Below are 17,529 nucleotides of genomic sequence, written 5' to 3' on the forward strand. Positions count from 1 at the left end.
CCCAACCCCGCCCGGCCGCCGTAGCGAGCCCCGCTGCCGCCTGTCAACGGACCACCGACCTGCCGCAGCGCCGAGGGCCCTCCCGCTCCAGAGCACGCCTCGCCTGAGCACGGGGGCGGCCATGGCGCCGAGGGAGGAGGTGAGCGGCGGCGCGGGGCAGGGCTGCGAGCTCCCCGCCCCCGGCCGTCGCCGGCAGGCCCGGGCGCAAGATGGCGGCGGTGCTCGCTGGCGGCTCCCAGCGGGTGGTGCGGGAGGCGGTGCGGCGCTCGGCGGTTCGCCCGCCCGCCTCGGGCTGCTGGGGCTGCGCGCCTGGAGGTACCGCGGGCTGCGTGGCGGGGGCGGGCAGCAGGATGCCCGGCCGGGGCCCTGGGCGGCCCGTCGACTGGGGGGCCGACCGGAGTACTACAACTCCCGGCAGGCTCGGCGACGGCCACCAGCCTTGTGCCTGACGGGAGTTGTAGTTCCTGCGGGATGCCACTCGGCGCGGGGTATGGCGGGGAGCGCCGAGGGGTTCCCAGTGGGCTTCAAAGCGGGCCCGTTTGTGCTGCCGTGGGCAGGCCGAGCTGGTGCGGCAGAGTTGTCCCGCGGGGAGGGTTGGCAGCAGCGTTACTCGATTTATCCCGTGCTTGCCGCTGGCTGGATATGAGCCACTAAAAAAAAAAAAAAACCAGCTTCATTTATGCAGCTTCATAAATGTGTATTTATTCTGGGAGGATGACAACGTTATCCAGACCCTGGGCTGCGCCTGCTGGTTGTCACCACCACCACCGTGCCCAGGCTTCAGAGGCCTTTCAAAGGCTCTCCCTCGCCCAGAGAACCAAACGGAGGCACGGGGAGAGTAGGTGTATGGCAGAGAGCTCCCCAGCATAGGCCCCGTTGGGGCTCCCGGCCTGCTGCGCCAACGTCGGTGGAGATTTTGCTCAGTTTACGACTCTGTTAGGCCCCTCAAAGACATGAAGATCCCCCCTGCGTGGTGGTCTGCCCACCGCTCTTCACTGGCCTTCCTTTTTAGAGGGTTGTGCCATGTCTGAGGTAAAGCAGGTTGGTTGGTTAAGTTCTCCTGGATGGCCTGCACCGCCTGCGTGCGCCAGTCATTGTATCAATCTCCCTCCTTTTTCCTCGGAGGCCCTATATCTTGGTTGTGCACTCGTTTATTTCTATAATGCTGTAAGGTATGAATTTAAGGAAGCAGTAGAATTCAGCAAACTGAATTCAAGAAGAGTAAAATTCTGCTGCCCCAAGCTCTCTGCTGACACCGCCAGTGACCACTGAGTGTCCATGTGGTGTGGTGCGCCTGTCCCACCCCAGGCACCAGCATGATTCCCACATCAGCTCTGGAGAGGCCCAGGACAGGGGTGGTCTTTCGGTGCTAGACCAGCTGAGAAGGTCTGTGGGAAGTAAATGGCAGGGTAATACAGGCCAATTTCCGGCTGCATAAAGTGTATTTGTTTACCCATTGGAACTATTTCCATTAAATTTAATGGCTAAAGATGCCATTTAATGGATTTTTTCTTCAGATTTTAGGAAGCGTGTCACTAACGTGCTTCGCTTGCATAGAAAACAAGTGTTTTTATTTGGATGGCCTGTTACATTTTGCTTGGGAAAGGCAGAAGAAGAATAAATAACCTAACTCAGGTCAATACTTGCTCTTATCCCTTCATGATTAGAATCATTCTTTAAGAAACCAAAAACTTAAAAGGTTAGATTGTGACAACATAAACTATTACAGTGGCTCTCTGTTACAAAATCATTGGCTGCAAATAAAAATCTACTGGAGAGCTGGTTTTGTGACAGCAAAAACTTCACAAATAGCATTTGCATGACGCTTTTGTTAAAGGAGCTTACTACACAGTACTGTTGAGGTCAGCACCCAAAGTTAATATTGAGATTCTAGACTCAATGACTGTCTTATCTCTGATGTTTGTTCTGCACCAGAACTTCACCAGGTCTCCTAAGTGTTACTACAATCCAAATAATAAGCTTTGTGTTTTTACATTTTGTCTTCCTACTGTGGTTTGGAGCTTCCAGAATGATGCATTCTACAATAGTGGGGACAGCACATGTGAGGAAAGGAAGCTGTGCCACTAGTGAATTGTAATGGACAAAGAGATGACAGGACAAATCATTATAAAAGCATGAAAGGGGAGAAAGATCTTGTGCAGAATCCGCTTGTACCTTGGCTATGTGGAGAGGAACGGTGTCTCTGGTTTTTCTTTTGCACATCCAATCAATATATACTTTTTCATCCTTGTACACATTAACTCTGGAAAGCTGTGATGTAGTGCTCGGGTTCTTTTGTCAGTGACGCAAGCAACTGCAATTTTTGCAGTCTTTTTTTAGTATCATGCTGCCAGTGGTCTGGCATCACGCAATAATTAACAGCAGTAATTTGTAAATGCAAAGCTCAGTAGTATTAAAACAGACAGTGTGATGTAAAACTCAACCTTCCTCTTTTTTTCTTGTGGTAGGGAAGCGGTATCTGCTAACAGAAGATGATATAAAATTACAAGAATTTCAGCAGATGAAAGTGGCAATTAGAAATGAAGTTCATGGCAATAAAGGTATTAGTATTTATTTCATAATCACCATTCTCAATTTTAGCGTAAGTCCTAGGAAACAAGACAGTCAAAGTCATTAATGTGACACCAATTGACCCCATTTAAAACAACAACTTAATGTCTTTCCCTTTGTAGCTAAAATTATTGGAAGATCTGAGGCTTTTTAGAATGAAACAGTATTAGTTATGCTATGTTGGAAAATGTGGAGAAGCTTTCAAGTATGCAAGGTGTTTACATAAGACCTGAAATGTTTGTGTCCTTGCTTTTCCAACTTCGTCAGATAGTCCAACAGAAAATACTGTTTCAGTCTACAAGTCTTGCTTCAAATATACCATCAGCAGAGAAAGTTAATACAAATAGCTGCTTAACTATCCAGAGAAGGCTTATGCCAGTAATCCTCTTTTAACCCGCTCTGTAAGTTTAGTTAGCTTATTCTTTTAGATTTTTTTCCTTTTACCTAATGTAAGTTCTCAGTTGTACACCCAATTCCAGATGATCTATGCATACTCAGAATATGAAAAACAAATTCAGGTTTTCCAAACTAATGAAGGAGAAAGATCAGTGGATTTTTTTCTGTTGGGGATTTTGTCATGCTGTTTAAAGCGTATACAAATTCTTTTCTTTAAGGAACATAAATGTAAACATTAATCTGTCCTTAATATTTAAGGAAGGTTAGGTAAAACTCCATTTCCTGCACCTGTTTAATCATGTGCAGGTGTTCTAGTGATACAAATTGACAATTGTTCCAAAGGATGTAGTTAATTTTAATTTTTTTTGTGTGGCAAGGAAGAGACAAATAATCAAATTTAGTTTATATAAACTAGTCTTCTGGGACAGAGAGGAAGGTAAAGTCAACATTACAGTTTTTCTATATTAAGTAAAAGTAGACTTTAAATCGGGCAGTGGCAAGTCATAGTGTTATATTTTGCTGTGATGATGGTGTACTCATATTGGGGATTATTCATCCTACATTGAATTTATTGCTATGGGTCAATCACACTTGCTAAAACAGGTTTGTAGAAGCCAAATATTTGGCTTTACAGGTCACAGTTGACCTTTCTGTTTTGTACAAATAGTAGCCTCTCAGAACTGATGAAAACAATGTGTTAAGCACCTATTTGTGTGTATGCGTGCATGTTTCTGTACTCAGTGTTTAGTCTAATACTTGAAAGATGAAAAGAAGTGATCAGGGCTAGTAATAAACTTGTTTTAGAAATGGAAAAAGCAGAAATAACTATTATGTTACACAGAATATATAATAGCTATTTTTTATTATAGTTATAATGCAACTATTAACTATAATAGTTATACTATTAACTACAGCAGCTAAATAATTACCTACAGTAGTTACAATAACTGTTATGTGTTCTTTACAAATACCGTTCAGATCCCAGGTGTTTTTTAAATTTCTGCGCACCTTTGAATACATCACAACCATTATATATGCGTACTTAGACATTCTTCTGACTTCACAGGATTCAGCTCTGCATCTGAGTCTTGAGTAAGGACTTGTGTTTGCATGTAGGAACAGATATGCATCCAGTGGGTGAATATGATGTTCTCTGGGTTGCTCAATTTGCACCTCTTGTGTAGGTTACCAGTAGTAGGAAACAGCAGTGACCCAGCAACTGGTACAAAAAAGTTCACTTCCCTGTGCAAGACAGAGGGCAGCACCATTAGAAGAATGGGTCTGCCAGGTGGTACCTGTGATTTTAATCTTGTGTATGTCTGAATCAGAGCCCTGAGATTACCTTCCTTAACTGAAGGACTTGTCTTTGTGCTTGCTTTGTCGTAGGAAAATGTGCTGGATAGAGAAACCTCTTTTTTGCGGGAGAAGGGAAGCAACTCTAAATTTATGACTATGTATAGAAATACATAGATTATGTATGAGACTCTTTATATTTGCATCAGTTGTGAAGGAATTTAAATCTTCTGTACGCACAGTGTTGAGTAGAAGTTCTTATGCTCCTTTGAATGCTGAGTGGGATTGTTTTTGTTTGTTTGCTTGCTTTTTAAAAAGAGAAATAAGGTGGAAAACTTCCTGCCCCTTTAAATTTTTTGTGTTACCTGATTTATTCCATAACATACACAATGAAATTAAGTTCACAAGAAGCATCTTCTTGGTTTTCCAATTCTGACATGACTTCGTGGGGACACCTAGGCATACTTGTCTGTGAGAAGCTTTATGCATTTTTCTTGGTGAAAAAAACAAGTTTTCTGCTTCATTGAATCTCCATGTTTCAGGTACCAAGTATGCAACACAGGTAATGGAATTGTCTATAGACTGCTGCTATAATGTGTTTTATTTCCAGATCCATATTTTAAAAGTATTAAAGAAAAATTAAAGAAAAATGGACTGATTCTCAAAAATGAATTAAAAAATTTACTGCATTTATGTCAGACTTCATCTGATGTGGAACTAGCCAGAAAAGTTATTTACAGGTATTTTAACAATCCAGGTAACACTCTTCTGTCTTTTATTTTTTTGCTTTTATTAGATCATCTCAGGTTTTGTCTGCATTTGAGGGCTTGTCCTAATTTAGTGGCTGTATGCATAGTTAATTGCTTAAACGAAGGCTGTATCTTCATTTACTTTGCATCTTCCAACCCTTCAGAGACTCTCAGATCAAAGGAGAGTCAAGCTACGGGAACAAAGTCGTGTCCTGCTGTATGCAGAATGAATGGTGAGCCACGTAGAAACGTCATCTCTCAGCTGAGAGGTAGTGGTGTGTTCAGTGGCATTTTCCAACCAAGACACACCTGGTTATAAACTGGTCTGGACCCAGCAGTGGCAGGTCAGGGGGTTTTGTGAATGAAAGCCTTCCCAGCAATTACAGTGTAGGAGCTATAAAGAAAAGAGTAAAACACTTTATTTTTATCTTTTTATTTCTTTTTTAGTGTAGGAGAGAAAAAGTTCAGGTATTTTAGCAGGTACTTCTGCTAAAATAGACTGCTGCAACTTCCTGTGCTATTGTTCTGTGAATAAAAGGTAAAATAGCTGGAATTTTTGTGGCAGAGACCCATTCTGTTACTAATCCAATGCAAGTTACTTAACTGGAAATAGAAGAGATTACATATTACTAGTTAATTTATTAGTTTGATCAAAACAATATTTTTTCCGTAAAATTAATCTCCTGTTATCTAAATGTCATTGGCTGGTGCAGATAGAGAAGTGTGCCTTTATCATTCCACATACAGTTCTTGCTGTCTGTTTAAAGCTGTTTTCCCTTGACAAATTCCATGCTCTGTGTGATTAACTTTTTTTTAATCTTTCCAATAGGTACCATGAACAGAATGGAATCACAGCCTTACATAATTTTAAATTTGGGCCCCTCTTTATGAGGCTATGTTATGAGCTAGACCTTGAAAGACCTGCAGTAGAACTTATCAAAGATCAGGTAATTCCCTTATATATTTTGAAAATCTTGTTGTTATTATTAGGCCAATATAAGTAATTGGTATGCTATGCATGAGCTTTGCATGAGCTCATAGACCTGAAGTATATGTTGCGGTAGCAAAGATGTCTATGACATTAATGTAAGGATGCAGATTACATGTTTTTTATTTTAAAAATAGCAAAACAGTAATTAAAAGAAAAATTAAATGCTAGTTTGACTGATAACATTGTTATTGTACTTCTGTGTAATTGCATCATTTGAATAAAAAGTATTGATTAGAAAATAATTCCTCAAATGAACACAGCTGATGCATGTTTTCTGGCATCCTGTGTTGCATTAGATCATTCTTGGAAAGGAACACTTCTGAGTTTTTATGTAGTAGTCCTCTGAAATCCCTTGGGTTATTTGCACATATTTATCATGTTTCTCTGTACTTCAGACTCCCTCTGAACCCTGTAGAGGTGATATGATATTCATCAGCTCAGGAACTTGGCCATTTTAGTGCTGAAGAAACTTAAGGACTTGTTTTTGAATATCTGTAAAATGCTATGTGTGCTATTATGAGAAGATATTAATCATGCCCAGTGTATAATAAATTAAAAAGATTCTGTGCAACAATGTTGTGTCTTCAAAAATCTTCAGCGGCCAGTGGAAAGTCATCTCTATGATGTTAATCCATTAAGGCATGAGATATGCCTAGCCAGAAGCTAGGCATACTTGGGCTACTATTCTTAAATAGGCATGTGTAAGAGTATGTGTGGGTTTTGTTTTGGTTTGGGTTTTTTTGTTTGAGATCTATGTCATTAAGATAGGTCCTGCGGTACTTGCAGGACTTAGTAACTGATGGATATAGTAAGATACAGTACCACTTCTTCAGACTCTGCTGCAGAAATTTAGACTTAATACCTCTGGCATTTTATTTGGCTATTCCCAACACACACTGTGATTGAAGTGGAATGTAAAATATACTTCCTCTTTCTTCTGCTACTCTGCTTGTCATCACTCAAGCCCTTGTGCTGATCTGTTCATCATTTGATATTGTGATTAGCAAAAAATTCTTTCAGCTTCATGGTGGTGGTACTTTACCTCAAAGATATTGTTAATCAGCTGCAAGCTGTATTTCTGCTGAGATTTTGGAGTTGCCATTAGTCAGTGACTTCTGCTTGTGTTAACTTAGAGGTCACAATCTGTCATTAAAAAAAAATGATAGTGGGAGTCTCTGGGAAATTTCTGTTTAATTTTAGTGAGCTTTTGACCATACTGAGTCACTGGTATTTTAGAGGTTACTTGACAGAGGGACAGTCAGGGAACCCAGAAAGTTAAATGTTGAACTTGTGAAGATGGGGCTTATTCCAGTAGAAGGACCTGCTAAATGCTGTGCACAGTAAGAATATTCTCTGTCCTAAATTTCTTTATGCTTGCTTCTCCAGAATTTGCGTGGTTTTTTCTCAGAGAGTACATCATTCCATATTTTGATGACTATGTTGTTTAAAAAGGGCCATTTTGAAAGTAAGTACTGTGTTTGCTAAGGCAAATGCATTTTGAGGAGGATGCTTCTCACTGTAAGTGTGTGTGTGTATATAAATATATATATTTTTAATGAATATTGCTGATGGGTTTATGGTTTTAGAAGGCCAAACATCATGTAAATCAGTGTAAATGTGAATGAGCTGCACTGTAGTGTGTAATAAAAATGGAAGACTGAATTTGTTTCATACTTCCAATGGTATTGTTACCATTCTCAGTTGCACAGAATTGTGATTATCCAGGGGGGCTTTTTTCCTAAACCCTCTTCTCTGAAGGCTTAACTTCTCTTTGGTTCGTAATTTCCCATAGCTTTTTGTTTTCTCTATTCAAAGTTTGTCTTACACGGTTTTTGGAACAGTAAGTTCTTCAATAATTTTTTTGGCAGTTCTGCATTTGTGTCAGAGCAGGAAAGAGTACCCTTTTTCCTTTTGATGACAAAACCAGACCGTAGTCTTCTCTTGGTTTGTCTTACTAGTGTGCCCACACAGAGTGGCTACTGCAATATTTAAGTCAAATGCTTAAAATCAGTTTGGCCCTTTGTGAGAATAAGGGGGAATCATCTGACCTGAATGAAAAGACTTTCCATGAGAAAACCTTAAATTGAGTATGGAGTAAGCTTTTCAAGCAAATCCCTTTGTTTGAAATTTTTTGAATACGCAGCACTTGGTATCTTGTCGTTTGGCAAAGCAGAACAGTCTCTTGACGTTTGGCAAATCTAAGTCCAGTGGTTGTCCTAGAAGTTGAGACTGAGCCACTGTAAAAATAACTAGATCAGTGTTGTGGTGTAGTAGAGCATGTGCGTTATTGAGGAGCTGTTAGATAGTTTGCCTAAAATGGTGGAAGCTTTGATCATGTGTTTAAAAGGCTGGCTTTCTGGGCAGTTAGGAAGAATGAGAGTGGCTTTGTCAAGTATCTAGAATTTAGTTTTAGATTTGTATGAAAATAACAGAACAGTAAGGCTAGATGCTAATGTAGGTTGAAAACCTCCTTGCTGGGAAGAAATACTTACATCCAGCTGACCCTAAATTAAACTTCTGAAATGTATTAATTTTTAAAAAAAATAACAGATTTCAGTTTACATTCCTATTTTGAAATAGACTTACAGTGCTCATACCATGTTGAAATTTTTTTTTTTTTTCAGTTACTATATGTACAGCCTTAAATCTGTGAAGTGAGTAACACTAATGTATTTTTGATAGGTGCTTTGGAAGTTCTGTTAGAAATGAAAAAACAAGGTATACCTTTCAACAAAGAAACCTATCTACTTGCATTTGCAATATGCTACAAACTGGTAAGTATTTTCAATTTACATGATGAAAAAGTATTTGAAATGCCTTCTCTATGTCTTCCTTTTTTTTGGATTTTAGAATTTCCATGTGTTCCCAATCATGATTTCTTATCTAGTGCAAATATTTTGGACATATTTAAGTCCTAAATTGCTTCATTGTGCGTGATATGGTGCACATATATAGCTTCGCATACAAACTAACGTCACAAAGCAAATCTCTAAAAAATTACGTGGACATAAGCACTAAGGAACTGATTTGATTGGCTGATAGTATTCTTTCTCTGGGATCTGTGCATGTCTTCAGACTATACTCTGTGCTTGAGCCTCAATATTGGTTTTCTAATCTGTCTTCCATAAGAGACAAGGCATATATATGATATGTTCTGTTTGTTAGACAGCTCCCATCCATTTCTTCCCTCCCACTCTGAGTAACCTTGAGCCATTCTGTAATTTGACAAGGATTAGAGTTCTCAAAGGTAATCTGTTCCTACATGCCTGACAAAAATGGGCAGCTGAGTGGAAAAAAGAAACCTAAATTAATGCCTTCAGTGAGAGACAGGCAGCCCCTTGAGCTTAACTGTATTTTTAGCTCAGAGAAAAAGAGCATGAACACATAAGAAACTAGGCTACATAGGTTCTACGAGTGTTTCCTCAGAATTGTTTCCCTTTTGTAACAAAGTGAGATCCCCAAACTTTTTTTATTTTGATCTTCCTCTCCAGATTTGAGTCAGTTCTGCAATTTGAGATATTAACATAGGACCTTCCCAAACTCTTCTTCAATTTCCCCATGTTTTTAGGAAGAAAGACACTACCTGAGGAAAAATTACACCACTAGACTAAACTTCCTCAGGTTTCTCAGTTAACCATGCAATGAAACTGAGTGCATCTGTGATAAAAAGGAGTTGGCCTAAAATGGTAGCTCAGCAGTAATTTATATGGTGCTTCTGAAATTCTCAGTTTTAATGAATCAGGGCTGCCTTTAGGTCAGAGGAAATAGAAATAGCCATATGGCTTTGGTGTTTGGAGAGTGGGGCAGTAGACAGAGCTGTGGAAGTTGTCTGCTGTTAAAAACAGCTAGAGATTAATGGCTACAGTCAGTTTAGAGATGTTACCAGTTCTACGTAGAAGGTGCCTTTTTTAGAACGTTTATAAGCTGGTGTTTGCTACTAGCATCCACTGAGGCAATATTTATCACTTTAAGGTTGCTCCTTGGTCTATACTCTGCCCGTTTACGTAAAGGCTTTCACAGAAACCCACTGTGTTTCTCTGAGGTATCCTTTACTCCCTCTGCTGCAGCTTTTTCCCTAAAATCTTTGCATGGTTCTTTCCATGACCTGCTCTCAGAAGGCTTGGATCCATGGCATGTGCAACAGGAAGAGGTTCCTGAGACTTCTGTTTTCAACTGCTTCTGGCCCTACCTGTGTTTATTTTCAATAGAGAATGTGGCCCATCATTACTTGTTTAGCAAATTGATAAAAATAGAGGGGAAATGATTCTGTCACTGGGTTGTTTTAACAGCCACAATAAATTTTGGGGTTTTTTTCATTAAGATAAAATACTGTCAATAAGGGAGTAAGCTGTAGTAACCCTTTATGCACTAAAGAGGATTAGGTGGAGCTCTTTCAAAAGCTTAATCTGTTGATGCAGCTGTTAGTGGTAGGAGAAGAAACCATGAAGCTCAAAAGTGGTTTTGCTTGCAATGCAGCATAGGAAACTTCAGAAAAAATCTTGAAGGGAAATATCTTCAAGATGCACTCCTTGAATACTGGAAATAATGTGCTGGTATCATTAAGAGCAGTGTTGGATTTTTACCAGATTAATTCTTGGTTTCTTTTGAATAACCATGCCAGAGACCAGTACAGAAAAATGCACAAGGCTTAAAGCTCAGATTACTGCTAGTGGATAAACAAAGGAATTAATGTTTAATCTTTGTACAGAAGTGTTTTAGACTCTAAAACACTTCTGGGATGTTTTAAATCATTGTAAGGCACTGCTATCCTCTAAGGTAACAGATGGTCCTTCTTTTAGTGCAGGAAGGGGCTATAGGCCTTTTGATGACAACAAAATATTTATGTAGTAATAATCAATCTTCTGGTGGTCAGAATGTTTCTAAATTTTCAAAGACAATGTTTTAAACTACAGGTTTGTCATGCGGTTTAAAAGGTATTTTCACAAGCTGTGCAGACCATTCAACAGTGGCATGGAAAAGCATCCCTTAAACACCCAAAGGATGACCCTACCCCATAAATCATGGCCAGTATTTTGCAGGAATGACACTTTGAACAGTAGGAACAGAAATCAACACCAAACACTAGGAAGGAATATGAAGGCTCTTATCCATGTTGTTGGTACCAGTTGTTACAAAACCTTTCTGCTGCCTTCCAAGCTTCTAAGTTTGGCAGGTGTTACTTTGTTTGGGGCCCAGTCAGCTCTACTCATAATTTCCAGTGTGAGGAGCATTTGTTTTTGAGAGTTGGTGGTTTGTGAGGTAACATGCAGGTAAACTCATTGCCTTTTACTATAGACTCCTATTGAAAATAGTCCCAGCAATCATGGAAGCTGTCTGTGTTGGAAAACAAGCAAATGTCTAAGCTATCATATTAGAATATATACTTTGGAAATGTCTTGGAAGATTTAATCCGTAAGAGAGGCTAAAAATTGCTGAATGTTCAAAATTGCACATGCACAGATTTCTTTAGTGTAATGGTGCTGAGTAGTTCAATGCTTAGAAACCATTGATTTTCGTTAACTATCTAATGTAGCTTTTAGAATAAAGTAAGGACAAGAAGTAAGCTTTCTTCCTGATTTGGGAATGATTGGAAAGTGGAAAGGAAAGCATCTGTTGGTTTTAGCATAGTGCCAGAGTTTTTTTATCTCTTGTAGAAACCAAAACAGTTAGGGCAAGGCATAGTTGTTAAAGTAATGGAAGTTATTTTTACCTTCTTCTGAACTTTGTATTTTGATGTTGTGTTTCTCAAGAAATGTGGCACACAGTCTGCTTGATTGGGTTCAGATATGGATTGCCTTGGTAATCTTACAGTATGTTGACTTCCGAATACCTTCTGAATGTGATTGCAATTGCCTACAGTCCTTTCAGATCACGAGAATAACCAGTGCAACTTAGGTTTGAAATTTCTATGCAGGAAAACCTGGAATCTTGCAAAATCTCGGCAAAACTCCTTGAAGAAGCACAGCTAAAAGGTGACACATTACCACTGCGAGCATTCTGCTTTGCTGTGGCAACTGCTCTGAAGCAGGTACAGTACCTTTTGGTTTGATTTGTGCCTGATGCTCTTTGGTTTTATTATAGTAAGATAGTGAAAGGAAGCTAACATAGAGGAAGCATAACTGATCTATGTAATAACTTCAAGTACTAGAACTTTTAGGCCCCCGAAAGTGTAGGGTTATAGACAACTCCCACACAAAGCGAATGTGGAAATTCTGAAATTTAAACATATGTTTTGAATCTAATACACAGATATTTTGTGCTAGTGACAATACCATACAGAATATTTTTAGAAAATGAAAGAGAGTTGGGCCAGCAGGTTAGATGTAACCGTGAACCCAATCCTGCAGATACTACTACTTAGTGATGGTTTCCTTTAAGTAGAATTAAAATGATAATTTAAAATATTTGCACAATCATCTCTTTAAAATATTTATCTTGGGAGGCAAACTCAAGGGCTATGATGTGTATTGCCCTACTGCCTGGGAGATGGCCTGTCTTTCTCCAAAACATGTTTCTTCAGGGGAAGGTTTTCATATACCTCATGTGCCTTAGCACTGATATGAAGGGGCTCTGAGGCAGTACAGGGTGAAAGACTGAGCAGAAGAATAACAATTAGGAAATTCTAAAATCTAGTATTTCCTCTGCCATTAATTTGTGTATACAGCTTGAGGAAATTCTGAATCTTCTCTGTTTCATGTCTAAACAGAAGTCAGAAGCACTGTAAAAGCTAGCGATTTGATGTTTTTCGTGGATTTGAATGAATGAAGTAAAATTATTAAATTTTCTTATGCACTCTGTGGTCTTTTTTGCACTGTCTCTGTGAACAGAGACACTGAACAATAGCGTCATCGAAATTAATTTATTCATCTGCATAATGGCATGACAGGGCTTCTCATTGGTATTGAGGTTAAAAAAACAAATCTCTGTCTCTGAAACAACATGAAATATCCTTGATGTTGTTGCTTTAAGTAAAAATCAGTTAAAATTCTTGTTTTGCTCCACATTACACTTAGCTATTCCTTAAACTGCATGATCTTTGACAGTACATCTTGCTGTAAGATGTTTCTTGATCCCAAGTGGTTGGTCTAGTAAATGTCAGTGTAACATTTACTGTCTATACAAATCAGTTGATGACATAGATACAGTACTGTAAATGCGTATGTCCAAAAGTGCTGGGCAGGATAAATACCCACATTAACATATGCTGTACTTCATTTAAGTACTCTGACACGTGCCGAATGAGCATGTGTGTGGATCTTTTATCTTTTAGGTGCTCTCATGCTCAGTGTTGGTGACACGCTTCCTTTCCCTGCTGATCTGAGGCAGGGAGAACTGTCTGGTGTGCTAAAGAGCCAGATGGCATGGGAGCTCCAGCGTGGGGTGTTCCTTTCACAGGCTGGATGCTATTTGGAGTCTATGGGTCTTGGTGAAGGGGTTCTAGATGCTGGTTTGTGATTCATTGAAAAGTTGTGAAAGACTTGTTTTTCTTGAACTTTTATTGTAGAAGTGTGTTACACATGTTTAACCGTATTTTTTTTTATTATTTATAATTCCTTCCTAGAATGATGTAGCACAAGCCAAATTTTATTGTTCCCAGATAATGAAAACAGAGAACAACCTATACAATAACCTTAAAGTAAGTATGCTTGCTTTGTATTAGAATCTTGCAGAGAAATATGCTATACTGGACAAAAAACCCCCACGTGCAAAGTAGGAGAAGGCCAGCTTCTTAGTAGCACAGGCGTGTATCAGTACTGTTGCTGAGCTTGTTTTTGAGCCAAAAGACAATTTGTCAGCTGAATGAGTTACATTCTGAATTGCTAACACCCTCCCCCATTTTTTAAAATCGCTTACTACCATAAATGGGAATGGAAAGTAGACCAGTCCTACATCTGTGAGTTGTTCACACCCATGAGCAATTGCTAGTTATGACACTGTGACTTTTTGCTTTCTTGCTACAAGAGATTTAAAAAACCACACCTCTAAGTAAATGCCTTCCTTAGCTGGGCTCTGCCCACTTCAGGCCTCCTTCAGCCCTATGAACCTTAACCGCATATGTACGTAAAACCATTTTTTTCCTTTAATTGCATGGTCTACAGCCTGAGAGAAAGTCTACTGCATGTGCCCTGTAAGTGACTTCTCTAAGCTATGGAAAAAAACATTTTATTCAAGAACAGCTAATGCGGCTCCATCAGAGGAGCTCTGCCTCCAGGCTCACCCTTCCTTTCCAGGTCCTAGCTGCGAAAAAACCTGAAACCTCTGTGGAAATTGATCATTCCCTCTTCTTTCTTCCCGATTAATGGATTTTTATCAGTGCAGCATCTAGAAATGTATTTTGTCCTGCTTTGCTTCATGTCTTCCTCAAACACTTTTTTTAAAATTTGCATTCTGATGATAAGTACTATTTGTGTGGTGTGGTTTTATTTTCTTTTTAAGGTTCTTGTCCAGCTCAGATCTGGTTCGCTAGAAGAAGTAATAAAGATATTAGAGGCAGCAGTGGAAGTAGATACTCCTCCCTTTGTGAAAAAAGTCGAGTTTTCTGAACAGGTGGTAAGTATACAGTAATAAGAGGAGGTCCATGGTGCTTGGCTGAGCCATGAGGATGGTGGTTCAGCTACAGAACTCCAGGTGCCTGAGTTCACCCTGCTAAAGTTGTTTGGGTTCTGATGCATTCAGATGCCAAAGCAGCTGCCTGGCTTTATGTACTGTTGGACAAAGCACTTAGCTGTCCACTTCCTTTTTTATTGTGGATCTTGCTCTTAGAAGCTCAAATTTCATCTGAATGGAGATGAAGTGTTCCCTAGTGACATTAAATAATTTAATGCCTTAAATAATTTAATCCCTTACCTTCTATGCTATTTTCATTTGATGTAAAAATGAGAATAAAGTTCTGATCACAGCGATATTGTTAGGTTGGTAATATTTACAAAGACCTGTGATGCTGTACAGGGAAGTGTGATATGGGAAATAATAGCTTTTGCTATTTTACTATATCTTACTGTAAAAAATAGCTTTTACATATTGATTACCAAGAAGGCTTCCTTCAGAGCACATATGTACCCCTATCAGCTTAGCAGCATTGCTGCTGCTTTTCCTGAAACTTACTAGTGTATTCATTTTGAATGTGTCTATGGAACAAGATATTTTAAGACTGTGTTAATAATTAAATACTTAGCCTTTCACTGCTGCCTATTAAGCAAAATGAATAACTGATACATAAAATAACAAATACTAGGTAGAAGGTGGGCATACCTTTCAAAACATAGCACATGTATATTAGCTACTATGTTGTAAAGAATTTTTTTTAAGCAGCATTTCATTTTGTAAATTCATTGCAATAAATGTTGCATGTGTCAATGTTGTATTTTGGTTTTGTTTGGCAAATTTGTAACAGTCCTGAAGAAGACTAGGCATTAGTCCTAATCCATTCCTTCCACAAAAGGTTGTTGATCAAAAACAATTTTTGAGAGAGTTACTTATACTTGAGCTCATACTCTGTGTATGACATACAGAACTTCTCAGTGTTCTGTAGTCTGATTTTTATTGATTTGTACTGTACTGTACATTTAGTGTAATACATAATAATAATTAGAATTGTGCTGATCTGGAAGGTAGATTCCCGGAAGCAATTACGTTTCCTGGGTTTAAATACAAAATAATTGTGTTAATTTGTACTAGGACTGAAGATAGGACTGTACAACTTTGAGGAAGTTTTAAATCTAATAAACTCTCTCTAATAGATATCCAGTGCATTTCCACCATTTTCTGGTGATGTATAATGTCTGCTGCGTAAAATCCTCTTCTTATGAGTTATTGCATTAGCCACATATCTTACATTGTGTACTATTTTTTCTTTGAGTGATTGCTTGTTTCAATATGATGATTGAATGAGATCTTCACTTGCTGAACTGTAACAGTCTGTCATTTTCTCCTTCTTAGCTGGCTACAGTCAGGGAAAAGATAGAAGAAAATCCCGACCTTTCTGCCAAATTAGGAGATATTTATTTGAAACTACAAGCTTCAGGACGGATAACCATGTGCACGCTGGAAGACATGCTTTTCCAGATTCCTAGTTCAAAGAAGACCCCTGCAAAGCTTTTAAATCAGAAGCAATTGGGCTATCAGGCTGCTAAACCACTTCGGTCAAATCTGTTGTTGGAATAGTTCAATATTTGATGGCAAACTGAACTGCCATTAGCATCTCTTAGGAGGCAGGTTCAAATAAAATGTCTTCTCCCCTCCTCCACAATGAGCAATTGTTTAAGTTGTTTGTGTGAAACTGCATTTTAACTACAGATCATGTAGCTCCCACATTTCAATTTTGATGCTAAAACCAAGCCACGGTAGTGGGTATTTGTGTGTTGTTCAGAAATGGAGTGACAGAATGGTTTGAAGTTTTTCCTCAGGCACTTAAATCAAGATTTTCCTATGCTAAACGTCCTGAGGGAAGTGAACAAAATAGTGTGTGTATCTGACCTGACTTCTGTGGTTCATGAGAAGAAAATTCAGTCTTCATCAGATGTAATGTTCTGACTGGATCTGCATCTGAAAGGATAGATGCTGTCCAGCGGCTAGATAGAAGAGCATGGAAGTGCTTTAAGTATCTATTCAAATTCTGTACATCTCAAGAGAATCAGAGGAAAGCAAGCATCTTTTGTTACCTTTAATATCTTTTTCTTCAGAAGCAATATATTAGGATGTTTTTTCATATCAAATGGGATCACGGAAATGCTATGGCAGGTAGTGAACTGGTTGTTTCTCAATTGAAGGAGATTCCTGAACAAAAGTCTCAGAGTGAGTGGCCCCACATATTGCTTCCTTCAAATTTCTGATATTAAGCCTCCCAGGATAAGCAGATCTTGATACAAATTTGCAACTAAGTCCTAACAAGTTTATTAAAGCGAGTACGATCACTTTTTTAGACTAGAATTACATATCGTCTGCGTAATTCACTAATACGTAGAGCAAGCGATCATAAAAACAGTACAAAGAAGCTTCACGTTGACCCAGCTTTAATGACTCCAGGCCAAATGTGCTTGGTTCTAGTAACAAAAAGCTGTTTGTAACTGTGAGTCCTGTATACCCCAAAATCTTTTCTCATTCACCATCCAGAACAGAAGGAATTGGAAGCAGCTATGCTTTGGCTGGCACTCACTGGTTTACTTCTGCATGGGAAGTGATGGGCCTGTTGGTGCAGAACTTCGCAGTCCTGTGAGCACAAGACTAGGTGGAGCCCAGCTTGGTACTCTCCAAGTTGCACCACCTTATCTCTCCTTTGGCTTCTGTTCTTTTTATTTTTATTTTGTCTCTCCTCCCCTCAAGCAAATGTCAGAACTCAAAGGATTCTTTCTGTGAATGAATCTGTGCATGCTACATGGAACTTTCTTGAAGCCAGTGAGTCACTGTGAAGAAACAATAACCCATCCATGCAGAAACACATCTTTAGCCATCAAAGCAAATGTGGCTACAGCAGGTCAGAGGTTTCCTTCTGAGGCTTTAACACTGCAACTCATTTCTGTCACCAATGTG

The 17,529-nt window shown here is 39.1% G+C and overlaps 2 protein-coding genes across 5 annotated transcripts in view; one reads left to right on the forward strand and one right to left on the reverse strand.

Annotated features, from left to right (window-relative positions):
- Nucleotides 1–143, reverse strand: part of MRPS27 (mitochondrial ribosomal protein S27) — a 54,549-nt gene extending 54,406 nt beyond the window's left edge. For both annotated transcript variants that reach the window (XM_075136472.1, XM_075136479.1), the window contains exon 1: nucleotides 60–143. In XM_075136472.1, coding sequence (XP_074992573.1) covers nucleotides 60–123 — 64 coding nt within the window. In that variant the 5' untranslated portion in view covers nucleotides 124–143. The remainder of the gene's footprint in view (nucleotides 1–59) is intronic.
- PTCD2 (pentatricopeptide repeat domain 2) lies at nucleotides 122–16,252 on the forward strand. Of its 3 annotated transcripts, XM_075136481.1 has the most exons (11): nucleotides 178–315; nucleotides 2,469–2,561; nucleotides 4,871–5,000; nucleotides 5,174–5,242; nucleotides 5,839–5,956; nucleotides 7,387–7,465; nucleotides 8,683–8,774; nucleotides 11,915–12,028; nucleotides 13,562–13,636; nucleotides 14,437–14,550; nucleotides 15,940–16,252. In XM_075136481.1, exons 1-11 carry the CDS (start codon nucleotides 210–212, stop codon nucleotides 16,162–16,164), a joined length of 1,215 nt encoding a protein of 404 aa, XP_074992582.1. In that variant the 5' UTR covers nucleotides 178–209; the 3' UTR covers nucleotides 16,165–16,252. The 3 variants fall into 3 exon arrangements, with proteins under 3 accessions (XP_074992585.1, XP_074992582.1, XP_074992583.1); XM_075136482.1 differs by lacking the exon at nucleotides 5,174–5,242 and having other exon boundaries at nucleotides 179–315; XM_075136484.1 differs by lacking the exons at nucleotides 2,469–2,561; nucleotides 4,871–5,000; nucleotides 5,174–5,242 and having other exon boundaries at nucleotides 122–315.
- Nucleotides 16,253–17,529: the final 1,277 nt, after the last annotated feature.

Source organism: Calonectris borealis, chromosome Z, assembly GCF_964195595.1.
Source record: "Calonectris borealis chromosome Z, bCalBor7.hap1.2, whole genome shotgun sequence".
Taxonomy (NCBI): domain Eukaryota; kingdom Metazoa; phylum Chordata; class Aves; order Procellariiformes; family Procellariidae; genus Calonectris; species Calonectris borealis.

What these genes read in the sequence shown, in the direction of transcription:
- PTCD2 (XM_075136481.1), top strand. Translation starts at nt 210, where the DNA reads ATGGCGGCGGTGCTCGCTGGCGGCTCCCAGCGGGTGGTGCGGGAGGCG. An exon ending in TAGAACTTATCAAAGATCAG is followed by an intron (nt 5,957 to 7,386) that starts GTAATTCCCTTA and finishes TTGCTTCTCCAG; the next exon opens with AATTTGCGTGGTTTTTTCTC. An exon ending in TGGCAACTGCTCTGAAGCAG is followed by an intron (nt 12,029 to 13,561) that starts GTACAGTACCTT and finishes ATTCCTTCCTAG; the next exon opens with AATGATGTAGCACAAGCCAA.